General features: G+C 41.7%; 1 protein-coding gene across 1 annotated transcript in view; it reads left to right on the forward strand.

The window, feature by feature from the left end:
- The window catches only part of LOC121290458 (limbic system associated membrane protein), a 911106-nt gene that overhangs the window by 736023 nt on the left and 149967 nt on the right, over positions 1-25116 (forward strand). The window contains exon 4 of the mRNA XM_041210895.1: positions 9685-9819. Coding sequence (XP_041066829.1) covers positions 9685-9819 — 135 coding nt within the window. The remainder of the gene's footprint in view (positions 1-9684; positions 9820-25116) is intronic.

Here is a 25116-nt window from a genome sequence, read left to right on the forward strand (position 1 = left end):
GAGTCTCCCCAGAGGTAGACAGCTGCCTTAGGGTGCTGCAGTCCTGAAAATCATAAAATAAAGGTCGTAGAATCTGAAATAAAACATCCATGTATCACAATCAATCACCTGAAAATATAGCTGATAAAAATGCTGCCCACAGATACTTATTTTTATTTTATTTCATAATGAAACTTTCATCCCGCCCTTGGATAAGTTTTGATGAAAAATACAAAGTCCGCCTGGCCAATTCACCTGTCCGCCAACCACAAGGCTGGACGGGCCACGAAAAATCAGAGACAGTTGCGCCACTGATGGGCTTAATTGCTCTCTCAATTGTCAGCGGGCGAGCTTCTGACTTTTGCACGCCACCCACTGAGCAATATGTCACGCAGGTGCGCGTTGATGTCGCGACACTCGCCTGACGTCTTCCTGCACAATTTTACGTCCAATCAGGTTGGGCTTGTGCCTGCCAGCGGGACATGAAATTCAGCCCACAGTGATGTCACCACCTGCCCTATTCCCACCCCTACCCCAGAAGCACTGAGCTTTCAGCATGCATTTCATGCTGGCTGGTCGTTAATTGGCCAGCCACCGTGAAATCACAGCCGGGGGCCGATTGTGGTCAGCGATCTGTTTCCCGACCACTACCAGGCCCACCAATCGGGCACACCTGCCAAAGGTAAAATTCAAGCCTAATTTCCAGTTTGGATAATGGAGTCCAAGATAAAAATATATTAATCTAAAGATGCTGTTCAAGAGTAGTAAAATCTAAATTATTTAAACAACAGCTAGAAAATGTTGACATAAAAATTGGTTGAACCCACAAATCATTTAAGATAAAAAAACAGATGTTGCAATGTGAAGATATTAAAAATTGTTCATCTTGAAAAGATGAGATCAAGTGGATTGAAGAGCCTTCTTCAACCAAACCCATCTGTGATCTTGTGTATGGGAGTGTTGAAGCAGCACTGAGAAATAGAATTCACACATTTTCATTAATTCTCAGTAAATGGCCAGCAGATATATCAGGTGGTATTAGCCGAAGGATGAGTTACTCAAATTGTTCGCTCAGTACTTAGTCATGTGACTAGCATTAGTTTGTTCCTTAACACATTGGAAGGCTGGGATTTTAACCAAGAAATAAGTCCATGCATAATTTACCAATGTTCATTGCTACCCTGGACAGCAGCCAAAGACATCCTGGTAGATGTACAAAACGATTGTGAAATTCCCTGAATTTTCACTCAGTTTGCACTAACATTTCTGATTTCAGATATCAATGATTATGTTACTGAGGCTAACACTTCTAGATCAAGAATAAGTAATATTGTGTTATTTGCAGTTGTAGATTGAAGTAAAATCTGTGTTTTGCGATTAGCCTTGAATCATAAACAGGAGATTTTCCTTCCATCAAATTGCTTACCTGTCCACCACAAATCATCATAGTTCAAGGAAAAAGTCTCAGCTGAGGTAGCTGTAGGTTGACTTTACAAATTCAATGCTGGGTAAAAAAATCAAGGATGATGAAATGACTTCTGCATCTGAATTCCCAATGTGCATCTCATTGCACAGAGCTCCATGCTGGGAGTGCTAATTCCCAAAATTTAACTCTATGGGCAGAATATTACGCTTTCCGGACAGGTGCACGCCTGACCCAGTCGAGTGTAAAATGAAGCGCGATGATGTCAAGCGAACGTCCCGATGTTATTGCACAGTCCCATGATATTTCATTCAGCGGGCGCGCGCCAGAGTCGGCAGCGAGCCCACCAACAATGAAAAGGCCTGATAAAGCCATTGAAAAGATAATTAAATTCAAAGTTACACTGCCCATCCAAACTAATGGTTGGCAGGCAGGCAAAAAGGCCAAGCAGCCTTTGCACTTCTTAGGAAACCTCATCCAAAGGCGGGATGAAGTTTCCTAAAGCAAATAAAAATCAAATAAAAATTTTACACTTAAATTAAAAACATGTGCCTGCTCATGTGGCAGTCACATGAGGGGACATGTTTTATATTTTTATTTTCTTTATTTTTTTTTCAACAGTGCTTCGTCTCCCTGAGGCAAGCCTGTGTCTCAGGGAGTTTATGAAGCGCGCATCCGCGAAGTTCACGCTTGGCCCACTCACCCTCCTCCCCCAGCCCGCACAGGTAGCATTGCATGCTGCGACTCGCATTCCACGCTGGGTGGGCCTTAATTGGCCTGTCAGCGTGAAATTATGGTGTGGTGCCAATCACGGGAGGTGGTCAGCTTCGCGACCGCCCCCGCTGAGCCTGTAGCCAAGGGCAAAATTCTGCCCTGTGAGTGTAAATCCTGGGAGGTCACACTCAGAAAATGAGATTCCCTTCTGTAGGGGTATGAAGCTGGATTATCTGACATGAAAGAATACTCACTCAGGTATCAAAAATATGAGCAGGGAACCAGAAAAGTATCTCTCTGATACTTTGCAGTATGTCTGTTTTGAATGTGTACAGCACAATTTTTTGGTTAGCCTTTCCTACTGGCATTTGGTACACTCACATAGAATCTGTTAAGGGTTGGTTATGCATTATTAATTCTTACCAACACGTAACTCTGTATTTTCTGGGTTTTTGGTAATGTCCCATCCAATGACCCTGCCCAATCTAAGGATTCAATTTGCTTTGAAATGGAGAAGGTAGCTCTGAAAACGATGATTCATTTTTGTCCAAGGCAGATTTTCAGTAATCATGGTGCCCCAGTCACAGTTTGTAATGTTTAAAGTGGTAGAAGGTGAAAGAAGGCCTGTCAGGAAATTAGCATGAATACCACCATTATGCCATCACCACTACCTACAGACCCCAACAAATCTACATAGCAATGTTTGAGGATTGGGTCTCCATAGGGTCTGAATCACCATTGAGGCAGTTGTTGAACTGTCCATTTGCTGGAAGGACACCTGCAAGCATTCTGCACAGAGCAACAGCACTATCAGTTAAGATCACCTTCTGACTATTATATCTGCACTTACATGCAGGCTAACAAAGGTATTACGTGTAAAACCAAACTGCTGTCAATGGATGCATCACCTAAGTGATGTGTGCATTATTCAGGAGAACTACCACTTGACAGCTCCTTTCTACTGAATATTAGGATGCCACTCATATCTAATTTTCTCCGCTGATGGATTCTCCAAAATCTAGGGAATCATTACTGGGCCCAAATTGGGACTCAGCTTGCTATGCTTTTATTACATGGAGTTATTTAAGTGTACTAAGAGTTCCAGTTGCTTATTGTGCCAGGAATGTTTGACTTGCTGGAATGCAGCAATGACAATTTTTCTCTCCCTCTCCCTCTCTCACTGTCTCTCATTCTGTTTCACCCCAAATCTCTCTCCATCTCCCATACCCGCCTCAAACCCCCCAACCCCGCTTCCCCCTGGAAATATTAAAACAGAAAATATAAAAACAGAAAACGCTGGAAATATGTTCCATGACACCGGAAATTGGGAGATGGACATGTTCACTAGAGGCAGGCCCATAATAATAATTCCTTGTACATGCACTTAAACCACACGACAGTGACTTAGTTAAATTTCCAAGTATGTGCGCACTTAAACAATTGCAGGGACTTAGTTAAATTTCTAAAATTTCTATCTCTGAGCACTTACACAAGCTCCCTAAACTTGCTGGATTGCTTTAAGCCTTTACTACGAGTATAGATGTTGCTAGCTGATGGCTGATTAAACTTCATTCCATGTTGACTGAACACCAATGATGTCAGCTCAGTGCTCACAGGCAAACAAATGTTCACAATTGATGTGGTTTAAGTGCTGTATGAATTCATTTCAGGTAAGTGATTTCACTTGATTGCTATCAGATGTCAAATGATGACTGAAAGATCACTTCAGAATGCAGAGTATCGCACCCGAGTACAAGTTAACACTGTTGTGTGCAGAAGTATGTCAAAGTCTTTAGGTAAGGAAGTAAGCAACCGCAGGTAGGATGAGTATTCTGTACAGAGTGGTAATGTGTAATGGGATTATTAGATGAAAAGTGACTTGCAATTGAATAGAAATGAATGAATTGAAATCCAGTGAAAATCAAAATCACTCCAAAAAAAGTTCAGTAAAGGTCCCGGATAGAATAAAAATGAACAGCAAAATCATGTGAATTAACTGAATGCCTATAAGGGGAAATTATCTTGACCCTAAGGTTGGTGGTGTAGGTGGAATTGGTGCTGAAGAACCATAAACTATGATTAGGATCCATGAGGTAGGGTTTAGCCTACTTTAGCAAGGAGTTCTATTAATCAGCAGGCATTTTAGACCAACCTGAGGTGGTCTTGCTGTGAATAAACCATACTAACAGTGTAAAAGGGCAAGTTCTCAAGCTCACTGATTCCTAATTGATTGTTGTCTGCAGGGACTTTAATAAAGCACCCTGAGATTAGGCTGTATTGCTATTTGTCAGCTGGTGCAGACACAGTGGGCCGAATGACTTCCTTCAATGCTATAAATATATATGATTTCCCATGGGGAGCATAGAATTACTGCCATTATTGTCTGCGCATGCGGAGTCTAGAAATTGTTGTCAGTTTCTGAGCTGCAATGATGGCGAGCACTGACAGTTTCACCATCATTACCACTGCAAAATCCAAGCCAATATGAACCAAAACAAATGTGAGACAGTAAGTTTAAGGCAATATTTAACTGCCCTGATTAGCTTGGCATTCGTAAAATGTTTAAGCTTTGCTGTCATGGTTTGTGACATCACTAAGATTGCCTATTTGAATTAATAATGCTTGTACACTCTCTTATTATGGCTCAAAGCACTTCACACAATGAATTACTTTGAAGTACAATAATTACTATCATGTAGTCATTCACATCAGCCATTTTGCGCCAGCAATGTCCCATGTACCACAGTGAGATGATGGACCAATTAATCTGACTTTAAAGGTAGAGATGCTGGCTAGGATGCTGAAAAATCTTAGCATTTCTTCACATAGGATGTGTGGATGCTTTTATATTGACACTAATTTTGGTTGATTCTCTAAGACCACTGTCCACAAGCCAGCTTCCATCATTTAAAATCCTGCTCACTGTTAGATAAATATATTTGGAGAGGCTCAGATATGTAAACTCTGTGTACTTTTGGGTCCTGTGACATAAATCAAAGTACCTCCAGGTTCTACGTTATGTGGCACTACCTTGATCTTCTGATGACACTGACTTCAAATAGCTTGGCCTCTGAGCATCCTTATTTATAAAAAGGAAAGAAATTTTCTTTGTATATTTAAAAATACATCCTGCTAGAATGTTTTAGCATGGTCTCCCAACATTTCTTTCTGTTAACATATTTAATAAAAGAGCAAATATGGGAGAAAAATACATTTTAATCTTGTCCCTCTATGTAAACAACAAGCAATTTGGAAACACAATAGAGTGGAAATACCCAGGTCAAGAAAAAAGCCCATAATCGCATAAGAGACTAGTTGCCAAGACACCACATACCAACCAGTGGTAGGCAGCAAAGACCTGGGCTTAGACACTTACTGTATCGCAAACAAAGCTTGTTAAATGGGTGGCTGAAAAAATTGGGCAAAGACCTAAAAATTCAGCCTCAGGTAAGCATGCAAATTATGTTATTTCTGCTTCTTATGGAAGCACAGGCCAAGGTTTATAGTATATTAGTGTATTATAGTATAAGAAGAGAACCCGATTCCTCTTTAAGGCGGAGCATTCATGAGGTCAGGTACCACACAACTGCGTGGAGAGTCTGGAACTGGGCTTGTATTAAACTTTTGGGTCCGAGTGCACTCTCGAGGTAATCGGAGACTGGAAACCAGGTTATGTTATTTACATATCATTTGCTATCAATGGAAGATCAAATCAGTTAGTTTAATACAGCTTATTATTATCAAACATGGCTTATGACTGGATTTATTGTCGCCAGGCTAACAACACTTTGTTGAAATGGTAACCACTGCAAAATCTGCAAACAACTCCAAACCAATTTCCAGCAAAGATCGAATCACATTGCACACAAAGTGAAATCCCGCTTCTGAGTTCCTGTCCTCTGATACATGCTGACAAATTTATTATCCTCTTCATAATACTAGAAGTGGGTTCATTGGATTTACTTATCATCCACAAATTAGGGCACTATTAAACCACATCAGTTGGAGTGGGATATCAGTTGGAGTGGGATTTGAATACTAGGGTCAGTATGAGTCTTTTGCCACATCTCGAGCAACATGAATTTGACTAATTTCATAAATTTTAATGCACTCTTTATACAGCTATATTAAGTAGTTACGTGCATAGGTGTAGTTACTTGGGTATTCTCTAATTGAAATTAGACCACAATATAAAAACAGCCCAGCTTCTAAATAGTAAATGATTCACCTGCCTTTTCATTCTTATTTTGTTCTAGTAAATGTACAAACCATAAATGATGAGCCCTGTTCCATTTCCAATTCTACTCTGTCAATATTAATATTTTCAACCATGGAAGAGAGGGCTGAGGGTAACACACCATGCATAATATATAATAACTATTATAATTACACATACTGTTGAGATCCTAAAGGTATTGACATAATGCATTGAAGCTCTCAAGATACCAAGTGCAAAAGATATTTTGCAGTGCACTTTCTCATATTATATTTTCCCAAATAATGGGCTGTAACTTCCCCAGAGTGACAATCAGTGTCGGATTGCCCACTTACCTACACCAAATTCCTTCCATGCCTGCCTCACCTGAACTTCCAACTCACACTGGGTGAGATCCAGGCAGTGCAGATGTCTCCAAAGTCCAGTGTCGAAGTCCAATACCATTGAGTTGAAGGAGGATACACCCCACTTTTTTACAGCAATAGCTGCCGTTAAGCAGGTGAGTTTAAAGGTCCAATTGAAATTGATAGGCCAGGGAGAAGGCAAGTACCTAAGGTAAGAAAAAAGGTTTTGGAGGGTGGGGGTGTTCGGAGGTTGGGTGAGGATAGGGAGAGAGGGTTGGACATCTGGGGGTGGTGTGGGTGGGGGTGTCATACATCGGGAGGGGTTGCAGTGGGTTGGAAATTCATGGGGGTTGGGGAGGGTCAGACATTGCGGGGAACTGTGGGGGTCGGACATCGGGAGGGAGTGATGTGGGCCAGACGTTCGGGGGGGTGTTGGGAATAGGGGTGGGGGTGGGATGTCGGACATCTGGTGGGGGGACAGACATGGGGAGGGTTGGGGGGTTCAGATCAGGAGCGATAGCACATATAGAGGGGGTGGGAGGGTCGGATAATGGGGAGACTAGGTGGCAGGGGTTGTTGGACATTGGGAGAGGTTGGGGGGGTTCTGACATTCAGAGGGCTTGGGGATCGGACATCGGGAGACGGTGGGGGGGGGGCTCTGAAAGTCGGTGGGGGGGGGTCGGACATCGGGAGAGGGAGAGATGGTCTGACATTCAGGGGCTGGGGGGCTGGCATTTTGGGGGCCGTGGGTCAGACATTGTGAGGTTATCAGATGGAGGGAGTAAGAGTCGAGCCCGTGAAGTGGGTTGGTGTCGGGTGAGGAGTCCTTTGCGGGTGAGGGGAATCTTATGGGGGCGTCAGCAGGTGGGGAATACCGTGGTGGGGTGGTGGTTAGTCAGGAATGGTGGAGTCCCCTGGGGGATCGGGGCTGTTGGGGAAATCCCAGGGGGGATTGGTCTGGGTCTTTACAATAGTTACCCAGAAGTTAGAAGAGGTTTTAATTCTTCTAACTTTCTGGGTAACTATTGGTATAACCCTGGTGGAACCATTCGAAGTTTGTGATTTAAACCACATTTTCGGATGGTTCCCAGCACAAAGCAATTGTCCTGAGGTAATGTGCACATCTGGGCAACTTCCCAGAGGGATTCCCCAGCGTATCTTTGGGGTACCTCCCAAATCCGATGCTGAGGCGCTTGGAGGTTAAGGCCCAATATTTTTGTTTTCAGATAATGGCAGAAGTCAACCCCTTTAATTTGTTTTAGTAGCAGACGGCAGAAAATATTTGGTAAGTTGGTCAATGTTTCCATTTTAGCCACAAGCAAAGAAAGGAAAGGGAACTGTTGCTGAAATTTGTGTTCTTTGTACAAAAACATATTCTGAAAATGAAATCTATTCTCGAAGGAAGAAAGTGACTTTAGGTCAAGGCTACAGAGCTGAGCTAATAACTGTTGTTGCATTGTCCCAGCAAATATCAAGTATGAATTTTCATTGCTTGTTTTTTCTCCCCACCTTTTGATTTGTAAAATTTTAAAGTACTGTGAAAGGAATATTTTCAACTTCCTCATGCATTTCCTAATGAAGCCTCTGTGTGTAAGACAAATGTTAAAATGGCAGATAACAGTCTTCAAATCTTGAAATCAGATTTCACAACATATATATCTTTGAATTATTCACATCTTATACTAGATTTTGTGTATGCAGCTGTTGTACTCTTGCAAATGGCGTCAAACCCTTTTTGGGTTTAAATGGCATGAAGGATATGAGTAATGATATCAATAGACCTAACATTTAGGTATTTGTGAAGATAAGCTTGAGGTACACTGCCAATAGGCCTGCTAGAGACAATGTTTTCACCTGTCATCACAACATCAGGGCCATGGAAAATGTAGGTTTGGACAGTTAAGATGCCAGAAGGGATGCTTTTCATTACACTGAATTGCATTTTCTTATCCAAGGTTTTACTTTTGTTGTCGTGTTTTTAAGTTGCACTCAAAGAAAGTTGCAATACTGGAATCCTGTATAATAAAGTAATAATGAAAATTAATTCTGTTGTTCTATGTTAAATATCACTCACATTTTCACATCTATACATGACTTTGAAAGGATTATCATCCATGAACATTTCTCTCCAAAGTGTCTCCATGTGGCATTGCTCTCTCCTGGCTCTATCTAATTTGTTGTTTTAGTACTATATTCTTTCAAATCACTTCTCTTTTCATGCTGGTACAGTCATTGTGGTGTAAGGAACAGCCCCATCCTCATCCCCTTCCACCATTATTTCCCTCCTGTTTCTTGATAACATCTTCCAGATGAGATTGGCTTTCAGAGTGATCCATAACTTCCTCCAGCTCAACATCAGAAACTGAAGCAAATCTCTATGCTTCTCACAAACAGCTCCACAACTCTGGTCTCAATTCCATTAACATTCCTAAAATAATACTAGCGTTCATGTCCCCAACCTTGCCAAAGCCAATTTATCCATTGCTCCAGTTCTTGCTGGACTCCAAGATCCTCAATTTCACCCAAATACCTCAAATGTCATGTCAATTCCTTCTATTGTCTTGCAACTCCTTATCTTCTTGACACTTTCCATCCTCTCCAAGTTCCTACTCTATAGGCGAGGAGTATTACACAAGTTATTCTTGTAGTTGTGTTTCGCTGTAGTCATTGAATGCGAACCTTATAATGATTCTAACTGGTAAATGTGTGGTAAATGTAGTCTAGTCACTAATAGTATTTCAATTTTGTCCTGTCCAATCTTAGATATTTTTAAGGTGAGCTTGTCCTACTTATTGATGCTGATGGTCGAAATCTAACGGTTTCTTTTATATTAAGTTCACTCGCGCAAAATATCTCTGCAGTCAAATTTGGTTCTCACATATAAATAACTCAACAAATGTTAATTATGATCCACTTCGTCTGCAGTTTTGTTCAGTTTCATGAAAGAGAATGAATGAATATGCAGTATTAATTTTTTAAAACTGTACCTTCTTTAACTTCTATCTTAGCCAGGGAGATTGAAGAGGAAGAGGAATACCTGGAAATCTTCATGATCAGTAGGTACCAAGCAGGCAGCTACCAGTGCAAAGCTGCCAATGAGGTTTCCTCGGCTGATGAGAAAGAAGTCCACATCACTGTTAACTGTAAGTTGTTCACAAACTTTCTTCCTTTCATTCTTCTTGTCTTCCAAAAGGAGAAAGAGTGTTGTGATTAAACAGGTGTCAAATGATTTAGCACATTGTTGAACTACATATGTCACATTTTTAAAAATAGAACTAATTTAATCAGAAGTAACAAGGTATTTTTGCAGGGAAGCTTTAAATAGCTTCCATTCGATACCTTAGTAATTGCACCAATTGACAAAAAAAAATTGTAAGTAAAAAGGCAATCAAGCAAACTTGTAAATTGAAATTATAGAATCTAATATTATGAATTAAATCAAATTATCTTGTCATGTATTAGTTTTCACAAATATTTTATTGACGTTATACATTAATTGTTCGTTGTATTGGATATTGTTGAATTATGCAGATTATAATCATCAAGTGATCATTTATTTGAGTATATCATTTCCTAGGTTAGTTAAAAATTTTACTCATTCTCATTTTTATAAATATGAACAGCAATCAGTATTCCTTATGAACTCACTCTTGGTCTGTCACAAAGGGCTGAATTTTAACTGAAAACAGCGGGCATAGTTGGGGTTAGACGGGTTTAAAGAGTCAGATATCAATTTCATGACCCAAACTCACCTCCAACTCATCCATTAACGGCTTTAACTGAGGCAGGAAGGTCAGTCAATGACCAACCTGATCCAAAGATGTGTGTTCAAACTTTAAATATGATAATCAGGCTGAACCCTCATTTTCTTGCAGCATTTGGAATTTAACTGCTGCCAGCTGGGTTTCCTGAGTGTTGAGGAAGCTGGTAAATTCTTCCAGCCAAGGATTCAGGAGCTAAATGTCTTCACATTTACCCTGTAGATCGACAGGTCTGCCTGAGTAACCTCCACTAATGGATCCCCCCCCCACCAACAGCCTTCCCCTAGACATTTCTATTCCCCACAAAACCCCCAACCAGGCTACAATCTCTCCCTAGCACCACCAGAATCATGCTCCAATTAACCCAACACTACCACCAGGGCCTGATTCATGCAGATACAGAGGCTAGCCGCAAAATAAGTAGGAGTTCCCCGGACAAATAATCAGTTGCGCACCACAGTGACAGGGTGTTTAGGGGGACGTAGAGTGCCATTACAACATTCAAAACTCCCATAAAACTTTAAACAGCACCCTGTGACATGACAATCAAGGTTCACCATTCACTAAGAGCTGTGGCAATAAAATCCTTCAATGGTGGATCAGCTGATGGTTGTGAAGGTGGACGAGTGGATGACCCATCTTGGCTGCCTCCTGAAGTCCCCAATGTCACAGATGTCAGTCTTCAGCCAATTTGATTCACTCCACGTGATATGAAGGTACTGAATACTGCAAAGGCCATGGGCTCTGACAACATCCTATTAGTAGTGTTGAAAACTTGTTCTCCAGAACTAGCTGCACCCATAGCCAAGCTGTTCCAGTACAGTTACAACACTGACATCTACACGGCAATGTGGAAAATCGGCCATATATGTCCTGTGCACAAACAGCAGGACAAATCCAATGCAGTAAATTACCATCTTTCAGAATACTCTCGATTAGCAGCAGAGTGGTGGAAGGTTCATCAACAGTGCTATCAAGCGGCACTTACTCAGCAATAACCTGTTCACTGATGCTCAGTTTGGGTTTCACCAGAGCCACTCAGCTCCTGACCTCATTACAGTCTTGGTCCAAACATAGACCAAAGTGCTGAATTCGAGAAGTGAGGTGAGAGTGACTGCCCTTGATATCAAGGCAGCAGTTGACTGAGTGTGGTATCAAGGACTTTTGGCACAATTGAAATCACTGAGAATCCACTGGTTGGAGCCATGCCTAGCATGGTTCTATTTGTTTTAGCCAGTCAGCTCAGTCCCAGGACATCTTTAAGGTAGTGTCCCAGGCTCAACCATTTTCAACTGCTTCATCAATGACCTTTCGTCCATAGTAAGGTCAGAACTAGGGATGTATGCTGATGATTGCACAATATTCAGTATCATTTGCAACTCCTCAGATACTGAAGCAACCCAGGTCCATATGCAGCAAGACCTGGACAATATCCAGCCTCGGCCTGATAAGTGGCAAATAACATTGCCTGGCACATGTCTGATGCTAATGACCATCTCAAGCAAGAGAGAATCTAACTATCTCCCTTAACATTCCACTACATTAACATTGATGAACCCTCACAAATCAACATCCTGGATAGAAATTGGACTAGACCACCATATAAACACTATGGCTACAAGAACAGTTCAGAGGCTGGGAATTCTGTGAAAAGTATCATTTCCCAGTTCCCCAAAGTCAGTCCACTATCTACAAGACACAAGTCAGGAGTGTGATGGAATAATCTCCACTTGCCTGGATGAGTGCAGCTCCAACAACACTCAAGAAAATCGACACTATCCAGAACAAAGCAACCGGTTTGATTGACACCCCATCCACCACTTTAGACATGCACTCCCTCCACCAATGACATGCACTCCCTCCACCATGGACATGCACTCCCTCCACCACTGAACCACAGTAGCAGCAGTATGTACCATCTACAAGATGCACTACAGCAACTCACCAAGGCTCCATGACAGCATTTTCCAAAACCACGATTTCTTGCACCTAAAAAGAACAAGGGCAGCAAACGCATGAGAACACCACCACTGTAAGTTTCCCTCAAAGCTACACACCACCCTGATTTGGAACAATATCGCTGTTCCTTCATTGTTATTGGGTTAAAATCCTGGCGCTCCCTTCCTAACAGCATTGTGAGTGGGCTGCCTTTGCCAGATGGATTTCAGCAGTTCAAGAAGATGGCTCACCACCACCCTCTCAAGGGTAATTATGAATGGGTAAGATGCCCACATCCCATGAAAGAATTAAAAAAAAAACACCAGGGTCTGGTGGCTCACCTGATCATTGAAACCATGCAATTCTCTGTCAAGATGGTGTGGGGCCTGTTTTGCAATGGGCTTCCTACTTTAAAAGCCACCATGCACAGTCCCTTCTACAGATGGAAACTTTTCTCAAGACCTTTGACAATCAGCAATTGACAACGAGGACAGAATTGTGATCTTCGGGAGCTTCTAGTCACAATCTGACACACAGGTAGCAGTTACCAATTAACTGCTTCACACTTAATTGAGACAGAAAGATAGTGCAGGTATTTGTAACTCTTTTGAGTACAAACCCGTTTCCATCTGTTTCATAGTTTGCCATTGTGAGATTTGAATTCTTGACCTTGGGGTTACAAACCCGGTACCATAACCACTTGGCTATTTAGGCCAAGCTCTTCAGGTGTTTGTAGTTGTGACTGGGCAGCCCTCTGCAGGATTATCTCTGCTCATCCCACAATGGGAAGGGTCTAGAAATGGTACCCTCGCTCCAAAACCTTCTGGATAGCCACATCCAACAGGATCACCCATTGATGAACAAAACTCACAAAATCAAGATCAGATCTTCAAGTATGAGGTCATTAATGGATAACTCGGAATGACCCAGAAAACAAACAGTCATAGTAGCCCATGAGCTCCAATGACATAGCAGCTCTTAGCAAGACTCATGAAGCAGATGAGGGACAAATCAAAGAACATGAAGGTGACTGTACTTTCTCCTGCAAAATGAAAGCATAAGAAGAACAGAATTCACTGTGTCAGCTTTGCCAACAAAAGCAAACTTATGAAGAGACTCTACAATCCCCTGTTGGAATTAATAAGTGTCTTCTGACACTGAATCATGAGCTCAAAGGCAATCAGTCTGTCACCCTAATAAGTGCTTAAGCACCTATCTTGGACTCTGAAGGCCAAGTGAAAGAAACCTTCAATCCCAACCTAGGTGCAATTCTGGCAGCTGTACCATCACAAATAATATTTCTCAGAGATTTCAACGCCAGGGTCCCAGAAAGAAAACACAGTTCAGACCAGTACTCTTATTTCCCTGTTTTTATTGGTGTTCCATTTGAAGGTATACAAGACCAGTTTGGATCAGTATTCTTATTTCCCAGTTTTTACTGTATTTTTCCTTATGGGGTGGGGGACCGCCACTCCCTTTGGTCAACCACCATTAGAAAGCACGGAGTAGAAAAGTCCAATCCTAACTGTGTAGGTCTCCTGCACATTGTACAACATGATGTTGTGATCATTAACACCCTTTTTCACCCAAGGAAAAGGTTTCAAGAAATCCTGGCAACATTCAAGATTGAAGCACTGGCACCTAATTGACTATGTGATGGATCAAAAGGATGTACATGTTATGTACTATGGTTACAGCTGACAAGTGCTAGACAGGTCACCAATGTATTTGGTATTAACACTTGAGGCAACCCCTAAAACAAAGAGAGAGCCACAACAAGTACAGAAGAAATTCAAGGTGTTTGGCCTGTCAAACAACAACTAAGCCCAAGAAACTCTAAGAGCAAGCTATCTATAGGAATGAATGATCCTGCCATCAAACAATATCCAGGATGACTGACAATCATTGAAGTCCATCATGCTCATACATGCCAAGAAATCCTGGACTCACACCTGGAAGACACCAAGATTGGTTTGATGAGAACGATAGAGAAATAAGCAAACTCATTGATTGTAAATGTATTTCAAACCTGATAACAAGGCCAAAACTACACAGAAAAGTTGCTTGTCCACTAGACAGCCAAAACTGAAGTTCAAGGAAGAACCCACAATTTTAAGAACAAATGGGGGACAGACCCCTTCCCTTTTAAAACAGGTGTCAACAGGGGTGTCTCATTGCACCAATTATTTTCAAGCTTTCTAGCAGCAAAATGGCAACTTACCACTGACAGGCTTCCTCCAGGTGTGGTAATAACTTATTGCACTAATGGTAAACCCTTCAACCTCAACTAGCTGAAGGCCAAAACCAATACAACAACCACTTCTCGATAAGAACTACAACATGCTGATGATGCACAAGTTGGTACTTGCTTTGAAGAAGAACTACAATGGATAGTTGATGTATTCACCAAAATCTAAAGAGCAGAGGACTTGCCCTGAACACCAGAAAGACCAAAGTCCTCTACCAACTCACACAAACACAAGTGTCATCCATAACACAGGTATGTCAAGTATAGAAGCCATGATAATCTTACATCAACCGAGATGGATGGGACATGTTGTCAGAATGCCCGATTCAGGGCTGCCCATACAGGTGCTCTATTTGGGACTGTGCCAGAAAGCCCAGTCATAGACAGTCTCGAAGCCTCTATGCTGGTCTTCCCTATTAATATCAACATATGGGAAGCAGACATCCAATCGCTTGGTGATCAATCATCAGAAATGATGTCCGAACCCTCCAATCGACAAGAGCAGTCACTGAGAGAGAACCTTGAGGCGTCAGAAAGTGAGGAAAGCTGCTCAAACTGACAATCTGCCGCCACCTTTACTAACCAACAACTGATATTCTCATGGTGGGAGAGTCTGTAAGATGAGTTTCATGAGCCACCTGCATGCCCTCAGCCACCACTGACACCCCACTTAAACCCAGCCATCTGCTAAGAAGAATCACAGAATCACAGTGCAGAAGAGGCCCTTTGGCCCATTGTGTCTGCACCGACACTGAGAAACACCTGACCTACCTATCTAATCCCATTTACCAGCACTTGGCCCATATCCTTGAATGTTATGATGTGCCAAGTGCTCATCCAGGTACGTTTTAAAGGATGTGAGGCAACCCGCCTCCACCACCCTCCCAGGCAGTGCATTCCAGATTGTCATCACCCTCTGGGTAAAAAGGTTTTTCCTCACATCCCCCATAAACCTCCTGCCCCTCACTTTGAACTTATTCCCCCCTTGTGAATCATCCCCAAAACAAGGGATTGCTGATGATTGATGATCGCTTGCTGATTTATATTTTCTCTCCGCCTCCTAGTCTCCTAGCCTCAAATTTAAAACTCTGCTGTTTACACCCATTTTACGTTCCTGTGTATGTCAGTGAGGTTGACATGAAACTTGGGTGTAAAAATACATCAGTAAAACTGACCTATGATTGGTGTATTTTTGGGTGCAGCTTCCCAATTATCACCCCACAGGAAATTCCAACTTAAATGTTTATACACAATGAAGTTAAGAATAACTGTCTTATGATGTCCTGGCTTATCCATTATTTCTTTTTGAAGAGAGATTTTGTAACACTTTACAGTGCACTGGCTGTATTCCTGTATCCAAAGGTTTTTTGAAAACTTATTGTTAATGACTTCACTTTGTGCTTGTTAACCTGCCATTTTCTGAGATACATAACCAAAGAAGCTTGGTGACTTTTCTACTTATAGTTGGAGCAATGGGTTTAGCACATATTTCCCTTTAATATTCCTTCCCAATTGTGCGTTCTCCACACATTTTTAAATTCAAATATTACAAATTTCGCATTCCACTGTTTAAAAACAATTAACTATCTCTGCCATTCTCTGAACCTAATATACAAGAGTGCTCTGTTAATTACTAATTAGTAAAACTACTTACTAATTAGCTAGTTATTACTTCTTCAGCCAGTGATATCAGCCTTCATTTAGTTCCCAATATGACATAGCTGATGGGAAAGGCTGAGTTGTTCAAATCCCAGAAGGAAACTTGAAACAACTGTCATAACCCACTCTTTGCAATTTGTATGTTTCGAGATGCAGGCTTTGAATTCAGTTGTAATAAGACCACCGAGTCTCAAGAGGGTTTTTGTAAAACTAAATTAACATTTATTAATACAAGAAAGATTATAAACACATACACACATCTACAAAACTACTACTATAATAACTACAAAAATCTCCTAACTAATTTGACTCTCAGTTAGACCCCCAGTAAGGCAACAGTAAATCTCATAGATTTAAACAGACACCTGGCAAGGCACAACCTGGACAGTCGCATTGAAAATGAATTTCTTTCTGCTTTGGGTCCTTGCAGACAGCAGCTTGAGGCTTTTCATACTTGTTGGATCTTAAAATGCCTCTACCTTACATACAATCTCCTTTCTCCATTATGCATATATTTCTCTTTGAATGTAAACTTTCTGTTGTATCACTTGGCTTTTAGTTTTACTTCTTCTAACAATAGCATCCTTTTATTTCACCAATTTTATTAGTAAGCTGAAAAAAAACATATTGCTTGGCATCCTCTAGCTAGGTGCAAGATTTTACTCATTCTTTTGAATGGTTTATTTAAAAATGCAAATTGCCCCCTTGACACCTATGTTTCAAGCTTCCCCATGTTTATCTAATTACCATTTCAAACCTACTTCTTTCTGTGCATCAAAGTCTCTAGACCAGCTGGCTTTAATCCAATTAAGACAATATTACACACAAATATACAGACACTACTAAACTCTATTTTGAAAAAATAATTTTCAGTAACATTATAGACATTAATCTCTTCATGACATCCTCTTGCTTATCGAAAAATGAACCGTCATAATTTTAAAAGATGGCTTTATTTTTAATAACCCATCTTACAATATCTCCTATACTTATTATACTATTACACTATTAGATGCATGCATTAACATAATAATATATATAGACAAATCCTTAGTGTCAGCAAAAGTCATTCCAGTTCAGTGTCCAGGTTTTAAAATGTCCAATTTTCCCTTGAAGCTTCAAACTCTTGATAACGCATCTGCAATCATATTTTCTTGTCCAGCAACATGCATTATCTGTAGATTAGATGGTTGCAGTAATAAACTTCACCTGAATAGCCTTCCATTTCTGTCTCGAAATTTGTCCAAACTTTAAAGGATTGTGGTCTGTATAAACAATTATTTCTGACTAATTGTTTGCCACATAGATGTCAAAATGCTGCAATGCTAACACCAAACGCATCTCCTTTTCAATTATTGAATATCTTCTCTGTGTGCACTCAACTTCTGTGAAAAATATCCTATTGGTTTTTCAATTCTAGTGTCATCTTCTTGTAATAATATGGCCTCAATGCCTATACCACTTGCAACAAAGATGAACTTAAATTGCTTGGCGTAATTGGATACTGCCAAAACTGATGTTGTAGTTAATACGGTTTTCAAACAATCAAATGCCTTCTGACACTCCAGTGTCCATTGAAACTTCTTGTTCTTTTTTAATAGTTCAGTCAATGGAGCAACCACACTGCTAAAATTTGGTACAAATTTCTGGTAAAACCCACTCATGCCCAGAAACCTCAAAACTTCTCATTTTGTTGTAGGCCACTGGGAAATCTATGATAGCCTTGACTTTCTCATCCCTTGGAGCCACCTTACCATGTCCAATGGTATGGCCTAAACACGTAACTTGCAATTTTGCAAATTCACCTCTAGCCAAATCATTACCAAATTAGCTTCCTGTAATCGGGTAAATAATTCTTTCAGATGCTATAAATGCTCATCCCATGTCTGACTGAAAAATATTAAGTAATCAGTATAAACAGCATAATTGCTTAGATCTGCAATTACTTGTTTGTCAGTCTTTGAAATGTCACAGGTACATTCTTCATACCAAATGGCATGACTTTAAACTAATATAGTCCATTTGGCATCACAAAAGCCGATATCTCCTTTGCTTTTTCTGATAACGGTACATGCCAATACACTTTTAGCAAGTCAACCTTAGTGATAAATTTTGATTGTCCCACTTTCTCAGTACAATCCTCCAACCATGGTAAAGGATACGAATGTGCTTTTGTCACCATATTCACCTTTCGATAGTCCACACACAGCCTTTGTGTTCCATCCGGTTTCGGTGCCAGCATGAAATCAATTTCTTTCTGTAGTTGTGATAAGTTTGCCAGATTTTATATATAAAGATGTTGCCTTATCAAAGGTGAAACTGCTACAGAGATATCATGTATAGTTAAATCTGTCCTCCCCAACCTATTACCACAAATAGGTTTGTGTGACTGCAGTGGCTTTTCCAAATCACTTTGACACTTGTCTGGAAGGTAACTCAATATAACATTTAAGTTTGCAAGTACCCCTTCATTATCCAATTTGATGAGAGGAAAATCAGTTTCAGAGGGTGGAATTTTCCGAGCCCGCTGGCGGCGGGCATGATAGGTGGCATGTGTGGAAATTATGGTTGGACCCACTTCACGATGGCATGATGGCAGGTCGCAATCTTCTGTTCCACCCGTCAACGGCAGGCTGTGTTTCTTGCCATCGGTTGGCGAGGAGTTAATTGTAATACATTAGAATATAATTAAAAGGCCATCCCACCAGGCTTTTGGAACCTCGCCATATTGTCCGTTCACGTCTGCTGGAAAGCACACTGAAGTGTTTCACAACAACACACAGGCGACGTGAATTTGGCAGCCTGCACTTCGGGGGAACTGAGGTGAGTGAGCAGCAGTGTTCTCCACGGCTTGCCTATTGTTTACAAGTCTCAGGGGTGCCAGGGGCAAGGGAAACTGATGCCTAAAATTTTAGCTGCAGGCGACAGCTGAGGGGTGGGGGGTGTCTGGGGCAAGTGTTGGCCAGCCTCGGAGGCAACTGTTGAGGGGGAAGGGATGATTCAAGTGCTGCCCTGGCACTGCATCCCGCACACAGGTAGGGGGACAGGGTAAGTGAGGGAAGTGGCCACCTATTAGGGATACCTATACACACTGATCATGCTTCTACAACTAAGATAGATCAGGCGCTACCACAGTGATATGATTGAGGTCAGAATCCTAGCCTGCCCGCCATGCAAGCATCGGGGAGGCACCAAAGGGCCAGCAAGTGCTCCATACCTTATCCCCCACCCACTGGCATAGATTTCGAGTCCACCAACACTTAATTGGACTGCAGAGCAGTTGGACTGCACACGTTATACAATCTCCTCGCCAATGCTGGCCATGCACCAGTCACTGCTGGAGGCACTCACAGTCCCTTGCAATCTCAGCATCCCAGTTTGGACCAGTCTCCTCCATGTCGCAGGTTGACAGGGCAGCCATGCAGTGCACTCATCTTTGACCATCTGAGTGGTGACCAGCACTCTCCTGGAAGCATTAAGAGGCGGTCACACAGGGCCAGGAAAGGTGCTAAGTACAGCCATGACAGCCATGTCTCTTTCTTTTTCATGCTGCATGAGGACAACATCAGGGTCATGGATCCTGGTGACCTAGCTGTATGCCTGATGGCCTACAGAGAGCAGAGAAGATAGAGGAGAGAGCAACTGAGGCACCTGGCTGTGCAAAGCCAGGAGTAGCAACCTCATGAAGGGGCAGCAGGGGCTCCTGCACACGTTACCCAGGAGCGACAGCGAGCTGTGGCTGACCGGTGCCTAGCGACACCTAGGGTCTATAGACGCCACCTGCCATTCCTGCAGGTGACTGAGAACCAGTGTTGCCGATGACTGCGCATGTCTAGGGACCTGGTAGCTCACATCTGGCAGTTACTGCAGGGCTTGGCGCCAAGGGGACATGGAGGGCATCCACTGCCAGTGCCTGCTGTGGATTAGAAAGTGTGATGTGCTCACCAATTGTGGTCCCCAGGCTACCCTAAAGCTAGCTCCTGCTGAGGAATGTGTCTCTGCATTGGTAGAAGGTATGGGTTAGCGCTGTGATGGAACTTCAGGGAGGGTGCTTCCAGATTCCTCTCCAGAGGTTTCTTCGAAGCTTGCTTGGAGGCTCTGAGTCGTGGACTCCGTTGGCTGCTTCCCAGATGTGTCTGTGAAAGCGAGGGGAGATAATTAGTGCATGGCAGTGGCCTGTGAAAGAGGACACATCGTTCATGGCATGGTTGTCTGATGGATGTTGCACTGCTGGATCATCACTTGGTAGGGCAGCGCCGACCTCACCATCAGCACAGGACAGGTCCTGGTCATTGCTGGCCAGCTGGATGGCTCTGTTTTAAAATTCTGTCAGAACTGTGAATTCCAGCACCCCTCCACCTGCCTGTGATCTTTCCCTCCTGTTGTGAGCCAGTTTATCCTGTATGGATAGAGATGTCAGGACGCCTGCTGAGCCAGACAATAAGTATGCCTGGCCTGTGTGGGTGGTGCGTGGTCTCATGGATGGGATGATGACAATGACGGTGTGTGAGAAAGAGTGAATGGTGATGCCCCTTGCACTGGCAGCGAGTGAAGGCCCTGTGGATGTGAGCTGGGTTTATGAGTGTGTGAGTTGGGAGTGATGAAGAGTGACTTACCCTAGTGGAATCGAGGAGGTCATTCATCCTTTTGTGGCACTGGGTGGCTGTCCTCCTTTGTAGGGCGTTCACGCTGACCACCGCTGCCACCTCCTCCCAAGCTGGGTTTGGTGACATTGCTATCCATCCTGCGGCCAGAGCAGGGGCAAAGCATATCCCAGAGGGCCTCCATGGCATTCCACTGTCACTCGAGGGACCTATCATTGAAGCGGGGTACTGCAGTCTTTTTGCCCTTGCTGGCCATGTTTCCCGTGCAGCGGTGCTGGGCAAATGCGATGAGTGCTTTGCTAGCGGCTGCCTTTTAAAGATGGCGGCTAGTGTGATGCAACAGCTGGGTGATGGCGAGCGGGCGAATGAGAACTTGCCTGCCATGGAAATGGCATATTTTGTAGGAGTGAATATAAAGAGGCAGGCTCAGGAAGATATGGTGTGAAAACCCACCATTTTCATTGGCAGGTAGGACTCCATTTTCCCCTCCCACTACCATACTTAGTGCTATTCTGGGAAAATTCAGCCCAGAGTCCTGCATTTCTATCTCTTTCTCATTATCTACCACCACTAACACCTCCTTTTGGTCCTCTTCCCTGTCAAAGTACTTTTTAAGCATATTTACATGACACACCCTCTTGCTTCTTTCTCCTATCTGGAATGTTTATTAAATAATTTATTTCACTCAATTTCTTTTTGATCCTGTAAGGCCAACTAAACCTTGCCTTTAATGAGTCACACAATAGTGGTAACAGAACTAGCACATTCTCTCCAGCAATAAAAATGTGAGCTTTTGTTCTCTTATCTGCCATTACTTTCATGTTGTGATATCTTTAAGTGTTCCCTAGCTAACTGAAGTTTGATACATAAGCCAGTAAAATAGCTTCTGCATTTTGACCCACCAATTTCTCATAAATCAATTTCAGTGGTCCCCTTACCTCACAACTATAAACTAGTTCAAAAGCACTTAAAACTAGTCGATGCATTAGGAGCATCCTAATTCCTCTATCCCAATCCCATGAATAATCCTGACAGTATGCCTTCATCATAGCTTTTAAAGTTTGATGCCATCTATGCAAGCTCCTTGTGACTCCAGATGATAATCTGTTGACTGAAATGTTTTTTTATCCCCAAACTGTTTATTACTTCCTTAAACAGCTGTGACATAAAATTTGAACCCTGAACTGATTATATTTCCTTAGTTAAGCCATATCTTGCAAGTATTGGGACTAAAGGTGCCGGCTTGTGGTTTTCCTATCACCTGACGTGTACAATGTTCTACAGAATTTGACTACATCCCTATGCAATCTTGATCAATAAAATGTTTCTGTACTTTTGCCTGTGTCTTTCTAATTCCTAAATGTACCTCCACTGGAACTTCATGAGCAATCATCAGCATTTCATTTCTGTACCCTAGTGGGATAACAATCTGATGAGCCTCCCTCCAGCTTTCATTTGCTGAAACATGACCTGGCCTCCATTTTCTCATTAAAATATCACCCTTAAGGTAAAAACGTTCTGGTATGCATGTTGCTTCTGTTTCCAAGTAAGCTTTCTGATATAACTGTTTTAATTGCAAATCTCTCGGCTGCAACTTAATTAACTGCCTTGAGTTAAACACTTCAGCTGAATGGTCCTCTCCTGTGTCTTTCTGAATAAGGTTATCAAACACAGTGCCTGCTAATTGGATTTCAATACCTCCTTCCTGCCTTTGAGCTGCTTGTCCTTGTTTTTCTTGTTTCAACCCATGTGTTTGTGATCTTGTTATCATACAATCTGGAAACAATCCAGGATGCTGCTTCTGTAACACCTTTGTTGAAAACACTTCTACAGGCTGCTCAATCACCATAGGCGTCACCCACATTTGTGATGCAACTATATCATTACCCAGAATAAATTGAACCCCTGCAGTGGGCATTTTTTTCACCACTCCAACAGTCACTTTGCCAGTTTTCCACTTACTTTTTAAAATTTACCTTCCACAATAGAATAAGTTTAGCATCTCTATGAACCCCATCTTTCACCTGTTCCTGCAATATTCCATCTGAACAACAAATATCACTATCCCACAACATTAAGGATTGACTAGCCCCTAAGTCTCTTAAAAAGTTAAGATCTTTACCTACTCCACCCTGTACACATGGTAAGACTTTCCCTTCACACACAAAATCTTTAAACATTTCTACAACCTGCTCCTCGGAATTCTCTTGGGTAAACTGTGAACACATTCCCACTGATTTTCCCCGTTTTACTTGTACACAAACCATTGGTTTCTCCTGTGCCTGAATCTCAGAACCCACTTTTACTTCCAGTTCTTTTCTGCACCCCAATAGTTTCAACAGATTTGCCCTGCAATTTCCAACACACTAACTTTGTGCACTCCACTTTATTACACTGAAAACACCCCAGCTTTTGAATGTCACTTCTACCCTCAGCAACTTCCTTTTTATTCTGAGAAAAAACTTATTGGGAATTTCCAGCTACTCCTTCTCTTCCCTGATCCACCTTCCTTTCACCTTCCCACTTTCTATGCTTTTCCAATTTGAAAGGATTGATAAAAAAAAAGGTTTAGTTCTTCCACTAACTCATAATCATCAGCTATCTCTGCTGATTGTCTTACAGAATCAACCCTCTGTTCCTCCACATGAGCTCTTGCTACCAAAGGGATTGAATGTTTAAATTCTTCCAAATGAATTACTTCTCTAAGAACTGCAAATGTTGTCTTTATTTTAATGCCCATATCCACCAGTCAAAATTACTTTGTTTCACTCAAACTCAATTCCTCAACTCATATTCCTAAATTTCTGCCTGTGTGCTTCAGAAATCAACTCATATGCACTCAAAATAGCATTTTTCACCATATCATAATTCAACATTTCCTCTAATAGCAAAACATATACCTCATGTGCTCTACCCACCAACTTAGATAGTAACAAAACCAGTTCTCCTGTGGCTATTTCATTTGTTTAGCTATCTTCTCAAATCAAATAAAGAATGCTTCAATATATTTTCCTCAAACTTTGGAAGAGCAGGTGAAAACTTAAACATTTCCCCAATGGGCTGTACTCTTGAGACAAGTCCTTCCTCACCTCCTGGCATCTTTTTTTAAACTGCCAACATTTTCAATTGGAATTCTCCCTCCCTTTTTCTCTTTCCTCCTTCTCTATCTTAACAATTTCTAACTACCTTGCCTGTTTTCTTTCTCTCTCCTGCCTTCCTGCCTGTTCCTTTTTGAATGCCCTGTCTCTGTCCTTTTCTTCCAATTCAATCGTTTTCATTTGTAACTGAATCTTTGCCCATTCCACTGAACCACCCCTTGGAGAACTCTGTCTCTCAGGTAATACTTCCAATTTGAAATGCTGTGCTATCCGTTCAATTATGTCTGATTTCCTAGACCCTACAGGTAACCCCAATTGCAATGTACCCGCCAACTCGGTTAACTTATTCTTGGATACTTTTTGTAACCCAGAGTTATATATTCTACTTCCAAAATAGATTTAGCCATGGATACAGCCATTTTTTGCAGTCTCACCACTTCAATAATACCTCACATCCACTCCTGAATTCAAAGTGCTTCTCGTACGCATAGCCTTAAGATTCAGCATTTCCAAAAAAAATCAAGGAATTTCAAATATATCCCAGACAAGTCCCCAATTATCATGACACAGCCGATGGTAAAGGTTGGGTTTTTCAAATCCCAGAGAGAAACTTGAAACAACTGTCACAACCCATTTTTTGCAATTTATATGTTTTGAGATGCAGGTTTTGAATTCAGTAGTAATAAGACCACTGAGTCTCAAGAGGGTTTTTGTAAAACTAAATTAAACATTTATTAATACAAGAAAGATTGTAAACACATACATACATCCACAAAATTACTACAAAAATCCCCAAATTAATCAGACGCTCAGTTAAACCCCTAGTAAGGCAACAGTAAATCTTATAGATTTAAACAGATACCTGGCAAAGCACAACCTGGACAGTTGCATTGTAAATGAGTTTCTTTCTGCTCTGGGACCTTGCAGCTTCTGGCTTCTCACACTTGTTGGATCTTAAAATGCCTCTACCTTACACACAACCTCCTTTCTCCTTTATATATATTTATCTTTGAATTTACATTTTCCATTGTATCACTAAGCTTTTAATTTTACCTCTTCTAACAATAACATACTTTCATTCCACCAATTTTATTAATAAGCTGAAAAAAGTAAACACATTGCTTGGTGTCTT

This window comes from Carcharodon carcharias, chromosome 18 (assembly GCF_017639515.1).
Source record: "Carcharodon carcharias isolate sCarCar2 chromosome 18, sCarCar2.pri, whole genome shotgun sequence".
In the NCBI taxonomy this organism is placed as follows: domain Eukaryota; kingdom Metazoa; phylum Chordata; class Chondrichthyes; order Lamniformes; family Lamnidae; genus Carcharodon; species Carcharodon carcharias.